This window comes from Nicotiana tomentosiformis, chromosome 4 (assembly GCF_000390325.3).
Source record: "Nicotiana tomentosiformis chromosome 4, ASM39032v3, whole genome shotgun sequence".
Classification (NCBI taxonomy): domain Eukaryota; kingdom Viridiplantae; phylum Streptophyta; class Magnoliopsida; order Solanales; family Solanaceae; genus Nicotiana; species Nicotiana tomentosiformis.
In genome coordinates this window covers 79574708-79588071 of record NC_090815.1, presented here as the reverse complement: position 1 = coordinate 79588071, position 13364 = coordinate 79574708, and the positions used below count along the sequence as shown (strand labels likewise).

General features: G+C 35.0%; 1 protein-coding gene across 1 annotated transcript; it reads left to right on the top strand.

The window, feature by feature from the left end:
- The first annotated feature begins 3203 nt into the window (after positions 1-3203).
- Positions 3204-11257, top strand: LOC104119909 (eukaryotic translation initiation factor 3 subunit I-like). The gene is made up of 8 exons (XM_009631518.4): positions 3204-3529; positions 4714-4929; positions 6728-6855; positions 7277-7396; positions 7567-7656; positions 8157-8243; positions 8376-8455; positions 10953-11257. Exons 1-8 carry the CDS (start codon positions 3346-3348, stop codon positions 11026-11028), a joined length of 981 nt encoding a protein of 326 aa, XP_009629813.1. The 5' UTR covers positions 3204-3345; the 3' UTR covers positions 11029-11257.
- The last annotated feature ends 2107 nt before the right edge of the window (positions 11258-13364 follow it).

Below are 13364 nucleotides of genomic sequence, written 5' to 3'. Positions count from 1 at the left end.
TGAGGATTGTCAATAATTTGGGGGATTAAATAGGGTAAAGAAGGAGAAATAATTAACAATAATACAATTTAAAGCATTCACACAAAGTGACTGAATCTGTACAATATTAGTATGCAAAATCTCAAATTACTAAATACTACATTGATAAATTAAATGTACATTAACTGTTTTCAGAACTGTGCATTGGACCTAGAGAACATTAACATCAAAACTCTAGCTTACTAAATTCTGAATTAACGAATTGAATATGCATTAACAACATGCATAACTCACTTAAAAAAGGTCAAACATTAAATGAGAAGTCAATTAGCATGTTGAATTGCAAGTTCAATTAAAACATAATTTGGGACCCATCCAAAACTAATTCATCTACGTTCTTAAGTGGGTTTTAAAATTAAGTTGATGCCCCAATTTTGCGATACATCGGACATTAACTTTATATTATATAGGATTAAAATTAATAAAACGTGTGTTATGGTAAAGTATGAATGTGGAAATATATCTTATTTTAGGGTCAAAATAGCATAGGCTAGCCAGTTTTCGGACTGGTAATTAAAAAATAGCCAATATTTGCAAAGTCAATGAAAAATAGCCATTATTTATAAAAAGATAAAATATGGACAAAAATAATCTAACTGAAATACGAAAAGTTCTAGTATAATTTGCTGAATTATGGAGCTCATGCGTATAAACTTTCAGCATATTATGTTAGAACTCCAACACATTATAAAATTTCAGCACGTTATGCTGGAATCTCATTTGTAAAAAATTCGAACTTCGTCATATTAAGCTGGATTTTTTTTTGGATTTTTAAGAGTCTTTTTGTTCAGATTTTATTTTTACATGAAAAAAGTAGTTAAATTTGGATTACTTTTAAACTTGTGGCTACTTTTCATTTAACAGTTGTAAATCAGACTATTTTTGTTTTTTCCCTATTTTAGGAGGACTTGGGAATTGTGAATGGGAAATATACTCGTGAAAAAAATGAAGAGAATCTTACGGAAATATCCAAAATAAGCCCAAGGTTACGTCTCTAGCAATTAATCACATACTTACCAAAACTAACCAAGCATATATAAAAATTAAAAACCAGATAAATAAGGATCTTTCTCTCCAAGAATCAAACTCAAAGATCTCCTTCCATATTTGTAAGCGTGATCAACAACATTAGATGCAAAACGGAAAGAAAATTTCATAGATGCGGTAGCAAACAAGGTGATGAAACACAAGAAAAAAAAATATACAGGATTCAAAAAACCTAAGAAAAAAGGGACCTATTTCAATGTGTATGGTTGAAATTCTTTTAAAACACTCAATATACAAAATTTGAGGAATACTAGATGTGATTTGGACTTATTTGCTGTCAAAATTCGTAGTTAAATCGAGTTTTAAAAAATGTCTGCAACCCGTGTATCTAAGATGTATCACGCATGTATCCCATACACATGTATACATGGATATACATGTGATACACATTTGATACACATATAATATAAATGTAATACATAAATGATACACAGTGTGATATACATATCATCTTTTTTCATGTTTATCTTCTACTTTGAATTTTCAATTCAAACCACCTCAAAACTCTACCAAATCATCCCAAAATCGAGATCAAACTCCTTAACATGTATCCAATCTATTCCTAAAGCACCCGCTCAAATGAAAGCAAAAAGTTTGACTTACAAATAGTTAATTAGATGATATTAGTAACATTTGATTAATATTGTTAATATTTTATAAATTGGTTAATTTTGATACTAATTTGCTTATGAGCTTGCATAACCTGTAGTTTCTCAAAAATGAATGGGCCAGGCCTAAGTCTAACTGTTTTCTTGATGGGTTGAGAAGCACGAAACCTAAACCCTTACAAATAAACCCAATGCTAGCGAACCTACTTTCACTAAACACAAAACAACCCGCCCCAGTCACTCTTACACAGCGGAATATTAGCTCGCCACCTCGCTACCTTGCCGGAATCTCTGCCAAGTCAGGGCGGCTCCATAAAAGTAGTGGCTAAAGTCAAATTTTAATAAGAGGCCTTATACTTTTTTATTAGTACATATACACACATATATGCAAAAAAATTAATCTTGCCATTTTTTTAATACTTGTTGTTTATGGTATATATATATATATATTCTTAAATGACATAAAATCCTTAATTTCACATAGTAATATTATTATTTATATTAAAAATGGGTAATTTAAATAAATGAGATGTTAGAAATGTATTTGCCATATAGTACCTTTGATATTGTTGTAAAACAATATATTTACTAATATGAAGATTTAAGTAATTTAATTTAGAATTTTAAAAATATTTTTATTGTTAAAGAGTAGACATCTTTCTTTCTTTTTTACATTTTTTTGTAGTTTTATTTTTTATTTTTTCTACAAATATTAATATTGTCTAACTTAAAATAAAATTATAAAATCTATTATTAAAATTTTGGGGACCTAAATCAAGGCTTTACTAGTCTCCTGCTAGAGCCACTTGCTCACCCCTGATATTCTCAATAAAATTTGTAAAGTCTCAATTAAGATAAGACAACAATGGCAAGAACATTAAATGACGTGAGTGTGTCATTCAGTTATCAAATGTGAATGAAGCTAGTTGAACAATACGTTCATGGTGGAAAAATAGTCTGTAAATAATTATTGATCATCAATTATGGGTAACTCAACAAAACTGGTGGCCTAAAACTAAAATATATTAAAAAGACCCTGTAACTTCTTTTATAAAAACTACATAACTTTGATCTAGTATTGAGAGCGCAACTCATTATGTATGGGTTAGGCGCACGTCATATGATATTGAATTCTTCCTTTAAGTGAAAATGGTAAAAGGGTGAGCCCATTATTCATCAAGGTTTGAACCTTGCGACATTTGTCTCATAGATTTCTTAGTTAGAAAAGATGAGACACAAAAGAACTTACTTTCCGGTGTGTAGATCAATCAAATGTGAGTTAAAATTAGAAAGTAAAATCGTGAGAAACACGAAAAAAGACTATACATAAAGGAAGAAAAATAGAATTGATGAGAAGGTAAATATATTATTTAATTCAGTGAGAGAAAAAATTTATCCTATTAACTCACTCAATCTTACTTTTACCAAATTTTAAAATCTTTTATTAAATATTATATAAATATAAATTATAAAGTATATATTATATAGTAATATAATAGTGCTTCTTATTTTTGGAGCCCTAAGGCGAGTAATATTTAACGACCCAAAAATAAGAAGCACTACTATTGATGAAGGCGGAACCTCTACAAGTGAAGCCCTTGCCTTACCCTAGAGCCGCCCTTGTCACAGAGTAATCGTCGTCCGGTAGAAGATGAGGCCGATATTGATGAAGGGCCACGAAAGGCCATTGACGTTTCTGAAATACAACAGAGACGGGGATCTGCTCTTCTCTTGCGCTAAGGACCATACCCCTACCGTTTGGTTCGCCGATAACGGCGAGCGTCTCGGCACTTACCGTGGTCATAACGGCGCTGTTTGGTGTTGCGACGTTTCCAGTAATTACCCCCAACTGATTTATTTAACATTATATCGCTTGTTTTATTTGCTTATTAGCTTTTTTCTAGTTTAGGGCCTGTTTGGTTTAGATGATTGATTGATTCTGATTATTTAGATGAGCGATTATCAGATAATTAAAGTTAGAAATCAATCGCCCTTAGGGATTTGGTCTATGGGTTAAGTGCACGGGTTCGAACCCTGTTACAAAAAGCCTGTTATTTAAGAAGGGTAGACGGCGCGTTCATTATCCACTGATTAGAAAAAAATAAGTTTGAAATCAATTAATTCCCTAGGGTATTACTAAATGGTTGAGGCTAGAAGTAACAACCGCGAGGTTTTATTTCAGCTGTAGAGGCTCAATTCGAGTCCCATTTGCTATTACCTGGTGGATTAGTAAAGGTGAGAAAAAGGCATCACAGAAACCGCGGCACTCAAAAAAATTAGTTATTAATCAATTTCGTTGACAAATAGTTGATTATCTCCTATTAAGTGATAATTAGTCTAATAACCAAGCATTGATTTTGGTCAGGTGAAAAAAACAAAGAACATTAAGGGCTTGTCCAGTGATCATTGTTTGGTTCTCACATGTTAAACTCACTTTTGGCTAAACCACTTAGATTTTTCTAATGAATGTGATTACTGTAGAGTTGAATATCCAATAATCATCCTGGGCTTGTCTTACTGATTTACTGCAAAACCAAGTTGCTTCAGTCGCTTAACTTTTGGAAGTCATTTATTTTCTTTTGTTTAGGATGATTTATTGTCCTCTATCTTTTACTTCTTTCCTTACCCAAATAGTCTTTTTTCTTAAAGAATATACAGCTTTCTTTCACAGATCTCTTTATTTCTCTACATTATTTTTCTTCATATATCTCAATCTGAATACACGGAATTTCTTAGTATTCTCTTTATGTATTATATCCACTTCGGTCATTGAAAATTGAAAGTACTAAAATAGCTATAGCTCATTGGTTTTGTCAGTTTTTAACTTAAAAGAGCTCAGAGGTTCAATACTTGCTGACATGTTTTCTTTTTCTCTCTAAAAAAAAGTTAATGAATATACAAAGTCACAGACCGAGAGAACAAATGAAACTTTTTTGTTTGTATTTGTGTGGTAAAGGTTTATTATAACTATGGTAAAATGACTATCTGTGGTTGTTGACTTGTTGCCCGTTTGCTAAAGGGGATTCGGCCAGGCTAATAACAGGAAGCGCGGATCAGAGTGCAAAGCTGTGGGATGTCCAAACTGGTACCCAGCTGTTCACATTCAACTTTGATTCCCCTGCTAGGTCTGTTGATTTTTCGGTTGGTGATAAGCTCGCAGTGATCACCACTGATCCTTTTATGGGACTGCCATCTGCTATCCATGTCAAACGCATCAGCAGAGATCCCAGTGACCGTAAGTTTCTGGAACTCTAAGGGTGATCTTCTGTTGTGTTATCTTGTTTAATCGTTGGGTTGTCTTTTTGATAAGTAATTGCAGGATTATATTTGTGTTTGTATAGTATATGTTAACTTTGTTTTCTCTTTTCTTTTTAATGAACTGAATTATTGTGAAAGCACTGAGCGAGCTGTTTTGCTATGAAGTTTCAAGTATCTTGTGCACAGGCATCATGTCTCCACTGTAGCCATTCTTAAGCCTATTGTGTTTCCTTTTCAGAGATGTGAAGAGTGGACTCTTTTATGACCTTCAGTCAGAGTTGTACAGATGCATTTTCTATTTGATTATGACTATATAAGCACGTAGCTAATTTTAAATGACTTAGATATATTGTGAATAGTTTCTCAAGTCACCAATTAAGTAGCTATAATAATTTTGCTGATTCCTAATTAGTTTATCGTGTTGTGTTATCATTGCCATCATTTATCAGGTGTTTTTCTATTTTTTATTTTGTGCTGATATTTTGGTGGTTGAGATTGTTCCTGGTATGGCTGCAGTGGTTATTAATGTTGAAGAAGTCTTGTCATTATAAATATCAGCATATGACTATGTGGTTATTCATTACAAATATCAGCATATGACTAATTGTTAAAATATGTCGATTTAATGTGCTATTCTATTTCTCACTGACTTGCCAACTCAGGCCACCCGGTTCTATATATGTGTGCCCTGACCCCTGTTCTCAAGCTGAAAACAGCACGGAGACTTAACCTGCATAAGGTTCCCTCTTGGTACTGATTCTGCCATTAGTGGCAGCAGTTTCAAAACCCAACTTCCATACGGGCACCTACTTTATCCATCAATACTTGCCAAAACCAATATTAATGCAGAAATCCCACCATTTCATTTATTCTCTGTGATCAGTGCAACCAGAATACTGGAGTAAAACCATGTCCACTCATTATTTTCAAGTTTGGAGTACCTCTACCACTGGCCACTTAGTCCCCTTAGATACTATATGTTGGTTTTGGAGCATGATACATTTGGGTATGTAAAGTGAATTTATTGATGCATGTTGGAAGCTGATGGTGTACAGAGCTACTCCCATACTTGCTCCATAGAAAGCAGCTTAGAGAAACCAGATCAATTGTCCTGTTACAATTACTTGTCCTTTCAACTGTAGAGTTACTAGTGTTATTTCTGACTTAATAAATAATTTACTGGGGATATGGAACTTGGTGTGGGGTCTTGGGGAGGCAAAACAGATCACATTTATTTCTTACTCGCCTCTTTTAAGTTCATTTTTGGATTTAAAAAAATTCCTCTAGTCGGTTTGTATTCCCTTTTTGTTTTTTATCCAATTCACTTATCATTAATATTTGACTAATTAGCTTTTTGTATTTTCCTTTATGCTACGTGAATCAGAATTTGAGAATTGATAACAGTTGTCCTGTAAAGAAAGTTATCAAAAGCAAAAATGACCACCATAAAGACGTGTATGCGCAAGTGAATAAAGTATCAGGGTTTTCCTTCTGTTCAACTAATACAAATGAGAAAGGATACATATTATTAGGGAATGTTTGTTGTCAAGGGTTAAGCCAGATATGCTTCCAGAGTTGTCAACTCTATGATCTAATGCATTGATATGCTTTGGACTTCGAGATGACGATATATGCCTTTTATAGTTTTCTGCTGTTTCCCCGGTGGTTGCTCTCTTACTGTGACCCACTTTATCTTCCATAATTTGGGCACTTCGTGACTTTCATCTCATGATCTTGACATTCACAGTATCTAATAAGTCATCTTATTATTTTAGAGATTGGCGAATCAGTGCTCACATTAAAGGGTCCCCAGGGAAGAATCAATAGAGCTGTGTGGGGACCCCTGAATAGAACAATCATAAGTGCCGGTGAAGACGCTGTAATACGTATCTGGGATGTTGAGGTACGTTGGTGCGTTTCAGCATTATGGAAAAATATGCTGGCAATATGTGAAGTTCAAAAGATAATTTGTCTTATTACTCTAGATACTTTATTTAATTTTTTTGAACAGTTAGGTTTTTTGGTCAGGTGGGCCTGCTTTTGCTCTATTTACATTGCACTGCCTGTTTTTTTGTTTTGTTTTTCTTTTTAAAATTTTATTTAGTTTTAAGATAGTTCTGGCTGTTTGTAAGCTATTGTAGTGTTCTGACGGTCTTTCAAAATCTGCAGACAGGAAAGATACTGAAGGAGTGCTTTTGCTCAATTTACATTGCACTGCCTGTTTTTTTGTTTTGTTTTTCTTTTTAAAATTTTATTTAGTTTTAAGATAGTTCTGGTTGTTTGTAAGCTATTGTAGTGTTCTGACGGTCTTTCAAAATCTGCAGACAGGAAAGATACTGAAGGAGTCTGACAAGGAAGTTGGTCATAAAAAGGGTATTACATCGCTACAAAAGTCAGTAGATGGTTCGCACTTCATTACCGGTTCCCTTGATAAATCTGCAAAGGTAGCTCTTTATAGCCCTTGGAAGTATGGCCAGTGTTTCATTCTAAGTTCTTGCAACTCACTGGCAATATACTTCCATTTCTGATTTTTAGCTTTGCACGCCCAAATTCCACTTTGTTTCTTTCTTTTTATAATTCCTCTTAGTTACTAATCTCTCTGCTGATTTTCCAGCTTTGGGACATCAGAACTTTAACACTTATCAAGAACTATACAACTGAACGACCAGTGAATGCTGTCACAATGTCGCCGCTTCTTAATCATGTATGTATTGACACACTCCTTAACTAATATATTGAATGGTTCTACTGTACAAATATCTGTTGTCCCTATGTAGCGTGCTTTGTTTTGTGCGACGTGTTAAAATCTTCAAATATTCATGCAGTTACCCTGCATCCTTGAAGATAATGTCTGCCAATTGCAGCTCACTTTATGTTAATAGTCAGTGTTCTAAGTCTTTTATGAAGTCTTTTAAGCTCAAAAACAATTTTTGGGTGGAGAGTTACAAGTCCACTATCACAAGAGAATGAATAATCCGTTTATCCTGCGGTAGATCTTTAATCCTGCGCAGGATATTTCTCTTGTGATATCACTGATTAAAAAATACTCACAAAAAACAAAAATGGAGATGTCTCACTTTGCACCGGTTTGCTTTTGCTTGTCTAAAATTTGGTACCATGTTTGTACAAGCAACAGTTTCTCCGATGGCTTCTGTAATATTTCTTAAAGTATCTTTCTAATCTAATGCTCCTCATTGTCTATAGGTGGTTTTGGGAGGTGGTCAGGATGCTTCAGCTGTCACAACTACTGATCACCGTGCTGGAAAGTTTGAGGCCAAATTCTACGACAAGGTAAGCAGAGATGCTCTTAGTGTTAGGAATGATCTCCCCCACCCCGATAAAGAGAAAAAGGAGAAAGGGTGAGTTTTATTCGGTTTCGTAACATTTCGGAGTGTTTGTAATTTCTATCTGGAAATGCATCAGATTCTTCAACAAGAGATAGGAGGCGTTAAAGGGCATTTTGGACCAATAAATGCTTTGGCTTTCAATCCTGACGGGAAAAGGTAACTGATCATTCCATGTTCTTGCATCTCATATGTGGATGTGCTCACGTACTTATGCCCATTTTTGAAGTTGATTTGGGATCACGTATTCTAGATTTTTAATGCAATACTTTTTCCTAAAAATTGTGTTCTTGCCTTTTTCTTTATGGGGTTTTAAGATATCTCATCTTTTCTCGTCTTCTCGGTTCTTTTTGTATTACTGCTACCTCCATATGCCAAAGATGAAGTTGTGCTTTTTAAGAATTAAGTTTAATAAGAATGATAGTGGTTCCTAATCAGTTTTTCTTTGAATCGCATGTATATTGAAAAGTAATGATGAGTGAATAAAAATGTTCCTGTTCAAGAAAAAAGGTGGACTTTTCTTAGGACAGCTTGGAAATTTAAGGCAACCATTTTTGGACGAGAAGAGTGAAATTTTTTGTTTCAATGTGCCAACTGCCTGTTGGTGCCAGTGTGGCAGTCCTTGATGATTCTCTTTATTTTCTCTCCAAGTTTTTGGACCAAGTAACGAGTTTTGGATCCTTTCAACTAAAAGGTGAAAAGAGGAAAAGAAAGACGTCATATTTGATTGGAACTCATTTTTGTTAGGACCATGGTTCCTAATTTTATATTAGGTTGAAATTGAGTTAATTCAATTGATCCTTTTTAATTTTCCTTGAAGTGCTTTTAAGATTTATTTAGATTAAAAAAAAGTTAAGATGTTTGTCAGGGACCTTTGCAGTTTTGTTAGAGATTTGTATGTCAGTGTATGTTACTAAGTTTAGTGAATCTCTAGTTTAGACTACCTGTAATTTGTTTTACAAGACAAATTATTTAGTATTCTAGTGAAATTGGCCCGAATAAAGCTGAACGGATAAAGAGAATTCATGTAATTGATTCCAACTAGTTTGAAATTGAGGTGTAACTGAAAGCACATATTAAGATAAGCTTACAGTAAGGAGAAATCTTGTGTTTGTCTGGTGGGGTTTGCAAATTTGATGCCTCCTGTCTTTTGGTAGGATTGTTTCTATGGTAGGAGTATTATCAAGGAAACTCTAGTTGATGTTTGGTGACTGCATTGTGGTGGGGTTTTGAAAATCTGATGCCCCTGTTGCTATTGTTCGATGCTCGGAGTTTAAAATTTTCATGGTGTATATTTACTGAGAACTTATGTTGGTGGATATGTCGAACGGAGCTAAGTTTTCCATTTGACAACGCAGTGCGAATGGTTCTTAGGAACTCCAAAACTCAAATCTTGTTTTTTCCAATGTTGGAGAGAGCACAATGGACATTGTTTCCATTAATATCTATTTGATCTTCAGCAAGTTGTTGAAGTGTAGTGCTGCATGAGAAAAGTAATGGAGCAAGTACTTGTCTTTGGTATTTTTTTAGTTTTGGTTGGTTTGTCACGTCTTTTCTTCAGCTGTGGACATTGATAACAAGCGGTGAGCTTGTGGCATCTCTCTTTCCTCACTTTGCAACTTTTAGTATCCCGTAGCTACATCATGTCTGGTGCAAGAATATAGGCTCAAGCATAGTGGACTAGAGTTCTTGACGTTAGCATTTTTTTTGTGCACAACCAAAACATATATATCATTTCTCTTGTAGCTTCAAGCTCAACAAGTGCATGTGCGTACTTCTCTTCCATCTTATGTTTGATTGGGGTGAGGAGATGATGGGTCGAAAGAGGAGAAGTGAGTGAAGAAGGGTAGAGGTGAAGGAAGTAAAAAGATACATAGGAAGGCCATAAAAATGGATCTTTGTTTGATGTTGGACAGATCTTGAAAGAGGTTTCGTGTTGTAGAAGAAACACATACACTATAATCTAGAACACTATGTGGGATGATACTGGGTATGTTGTTGTTTACACTAGAATCTAGAACAGAAACACAAATGTTTTTTGAGATCAGAGTAGAACCTCTCTCAGCTTCCTTCCCCTTTTTTGGATAAGGAAAAAAGGATAGGAAAGTGAGGTATTATTCTGGTCTCGAAACGTGTCTGTTTACCATCAATCAATTGCATCCTTGAGGATTACAACTTCAATTGGTTAATAAAAACTGGAGCTCAAAATGAGATAGGAGAACATACTACTGTGACCATTATTCTATTGTAGACATTTGAAATCTGCTATGAAAAAAACAATAAAATATGCAGACAGCTCCTTTGAACTTCCTCCTTTGCAGTTGCATCCTAAACCTTGTGGTAGGAAAAACGATATCTTGATGTCATTCTCAGAGGTTCATGTCATGGTCCAGCAAACATGTCTTTTATTGTTGTCCTGATCTTATCTTTTATCTGATGTCCACTAGCGCCCCAATGTGTTCTATGCTGCTTTCCGCTTTCATTTTGTCATGTTAAAATGTGTTGTTTCTAATTACCTGTTATATCCTCGTTTACTTCTAGATGGTATAATGTTGATCAATTTCCATGTTGAATATGTTTTAAGCCTCTGATGATGACCAGGTTAATTGATTCTTCCATCTAGAGTGTCATGTGAACTCCCTATTTCATTTTGCAGTTTCTCAAGTGGTGGTGAAGATGGATATGTGAGATTGCATCATTTTGACCATGATTACTTCAATATCAAGATTTAGATTTTGATAAGATAGGGTTTGGGAAGTTGAGCTTTTTTGGTGTCCAGTAGAGAAGAATGGTGCTTATTGATGTTTCTCTGGAAACATCTTTTAGATTATGTCCAATGAATTTCTTGTATACTTTTATTGTTGCAAGCTATGTTTTTCAGGTTGGAGAAAATAACATTTTCTTTATGGATAAGTTAAGCAAACATTTTTGTTGGGTTATTTTGAGGGGCAATTTTTTCAAGGTTACACTTGCAACTACACAGCTAGGAGGGAACCTCAGCAAAATGTCTTAGTTTGCATGATTTAGCTTTATCCCATACTCAACTAAATAGTAACTCTTTATGTAGCTTTTCTCTTCTTTTTCTTTGCTCCTTTGGTCTTCAGCATTTGTTTAGGATGTAACTTTTATTACACTCTTCTCGAGGTCCCCTATTGTTGTGCTTGATATTTCAAAAGTTGGAGATGATGTCCCAAATTCTTTCCCGGTTTTAAGATAGCGTTGCATCGATACTTTTCTGATGAATGGAGCATATCCATCTTTACTCTTTTATTTAAAATTTTGTTTTCTTTCATATTAAAGATCTTTCGTTAGTTATTTGTTTATTGTTATGATCATTAAGTTTGAGTAATATTGGAATATATATGAATAAAAGATTGCTGTCGAATTTATGAAGCAAATAATGGTCATGTAAAGGTGGAAATTACTCACAAAAACGTCTTCGTGAATTATAGGTTTGTCCGTTGGTCAATTCTTGTTAAACATCTTGGCATCTGCCCAATTATCATCGCCGCAAGCGACAAGACGAGATTGAGTTTTTGATTTTCGTTGTAAGGTCCCGTAAAATTTTACCTAAAACCCGAGGTTCTGTGGTGGCGAGGTAGGCTATATGTTTGGTGATGGTAGTATGGCCTTTTTGGGTTGAACAATGCGTTAGGGAGTTAAAGGAAAATGTTGGCAGAAAAAGACATTTCTGAGGCCCACTCTGCGGCTGCAGAATCACTCTGCGAGCCGCACAGTAAAGCAGAAACTTGAGCAAAATTTGTGGGCCATAATGCGGCCGCATAATTACTTTGCGGGCTGCAGATTGCATCACAGGATCGACATGAGGAATTCCGGGAGGAGATTTTGCGGTCCACTTTGCCATCGCAGAATGGCCGCATACCCAGGCAGAGATGCCCAGTTCCGGAGGGCCATTTCGCAGACCGCATAAGCATTATGCGGTCGCATATGCGACCGGAGATTCTGTTTCGGAGTTTCATTTTTTTGGTTTTTATAACCCGACCACATTTCGTTATATAGACTCTATGGACCATTTCTTAAGTAAGAACCTCACATTTTGAGAGTGAGAAAGTGCTCTAGAGAGGGAGAGAGTTCCTCAACCAATTGTTCCTCAATTCTTACTCAAATCTTGGAAGATTAACAAGGAAAACACACTAGGTCTTCATCTTAGAGATAAGATTCTACACCCTAACCCTCAATTTCTAAATTTAACTAAAAATAGGTAATTAGTAAGGCAATTCTTGGGTGTGGGAGTTGTTCCTCTTGCATGCATGTGTTATCAAGGGGTGCAGGAAGATTATTGGGCTAAAAATGGTAGATAATGGGTGGATGATGGAATCCATCATAGTAGGGCCTTGAAACCTTAATGCACACCTAGTATATGATAAAACGCTCGAATGAGCTGGAACCATGATCGTCTTCCTAATTTTTGGTTCAATTTGTTATATTTCTGAAATAGATCGAAGTTGCTAAGATTTTCGGAACATTTTAGACTTTAAGGAAGTTCAAATGAGGTATGTTGGCTAAACGCTTCCCTTAGAATTAAATCTCACAATGTCATTGTAAGTCCCAAGTTACTAATTATGAATCGATTATTCCGAATAGACTTTGTGTTAAAAGACTTTTGTGTTCAATATGTATTCCAAATGCTCTTGTTAAGTTGTACTACTATTTGGTAATGTGTTCAAAGTATTGGTTGCCTAGCTAAATGCTATGGCTTCAAGTTGCGTTTCAAATGATAGCTAATGCCAATTGTGTAAGAAATCTCAATGCACTTGAGACTCTTGTTTGCTCGTATGTATGGTTAGTGTCTTGAACGTAAATGCCTTATTGTTGAAAATACATGATGATGGTTGAAAGTGAAAAGGTGAGCACGGAATATAAAATATGAAATACGGTCAACACGCCACACAAAAAGGGGATATTACAATTATGACCACTAGTGCCAATGAAATAAAAAGATGTGAAAGAGTTATGAAATGGGATGTTTGATAGAAAAGGATGATGTCTCGGATGAGGCGGCCTAGCCGATCGGGTCGTGATCGGACGCCATGCCGCACACATGGTG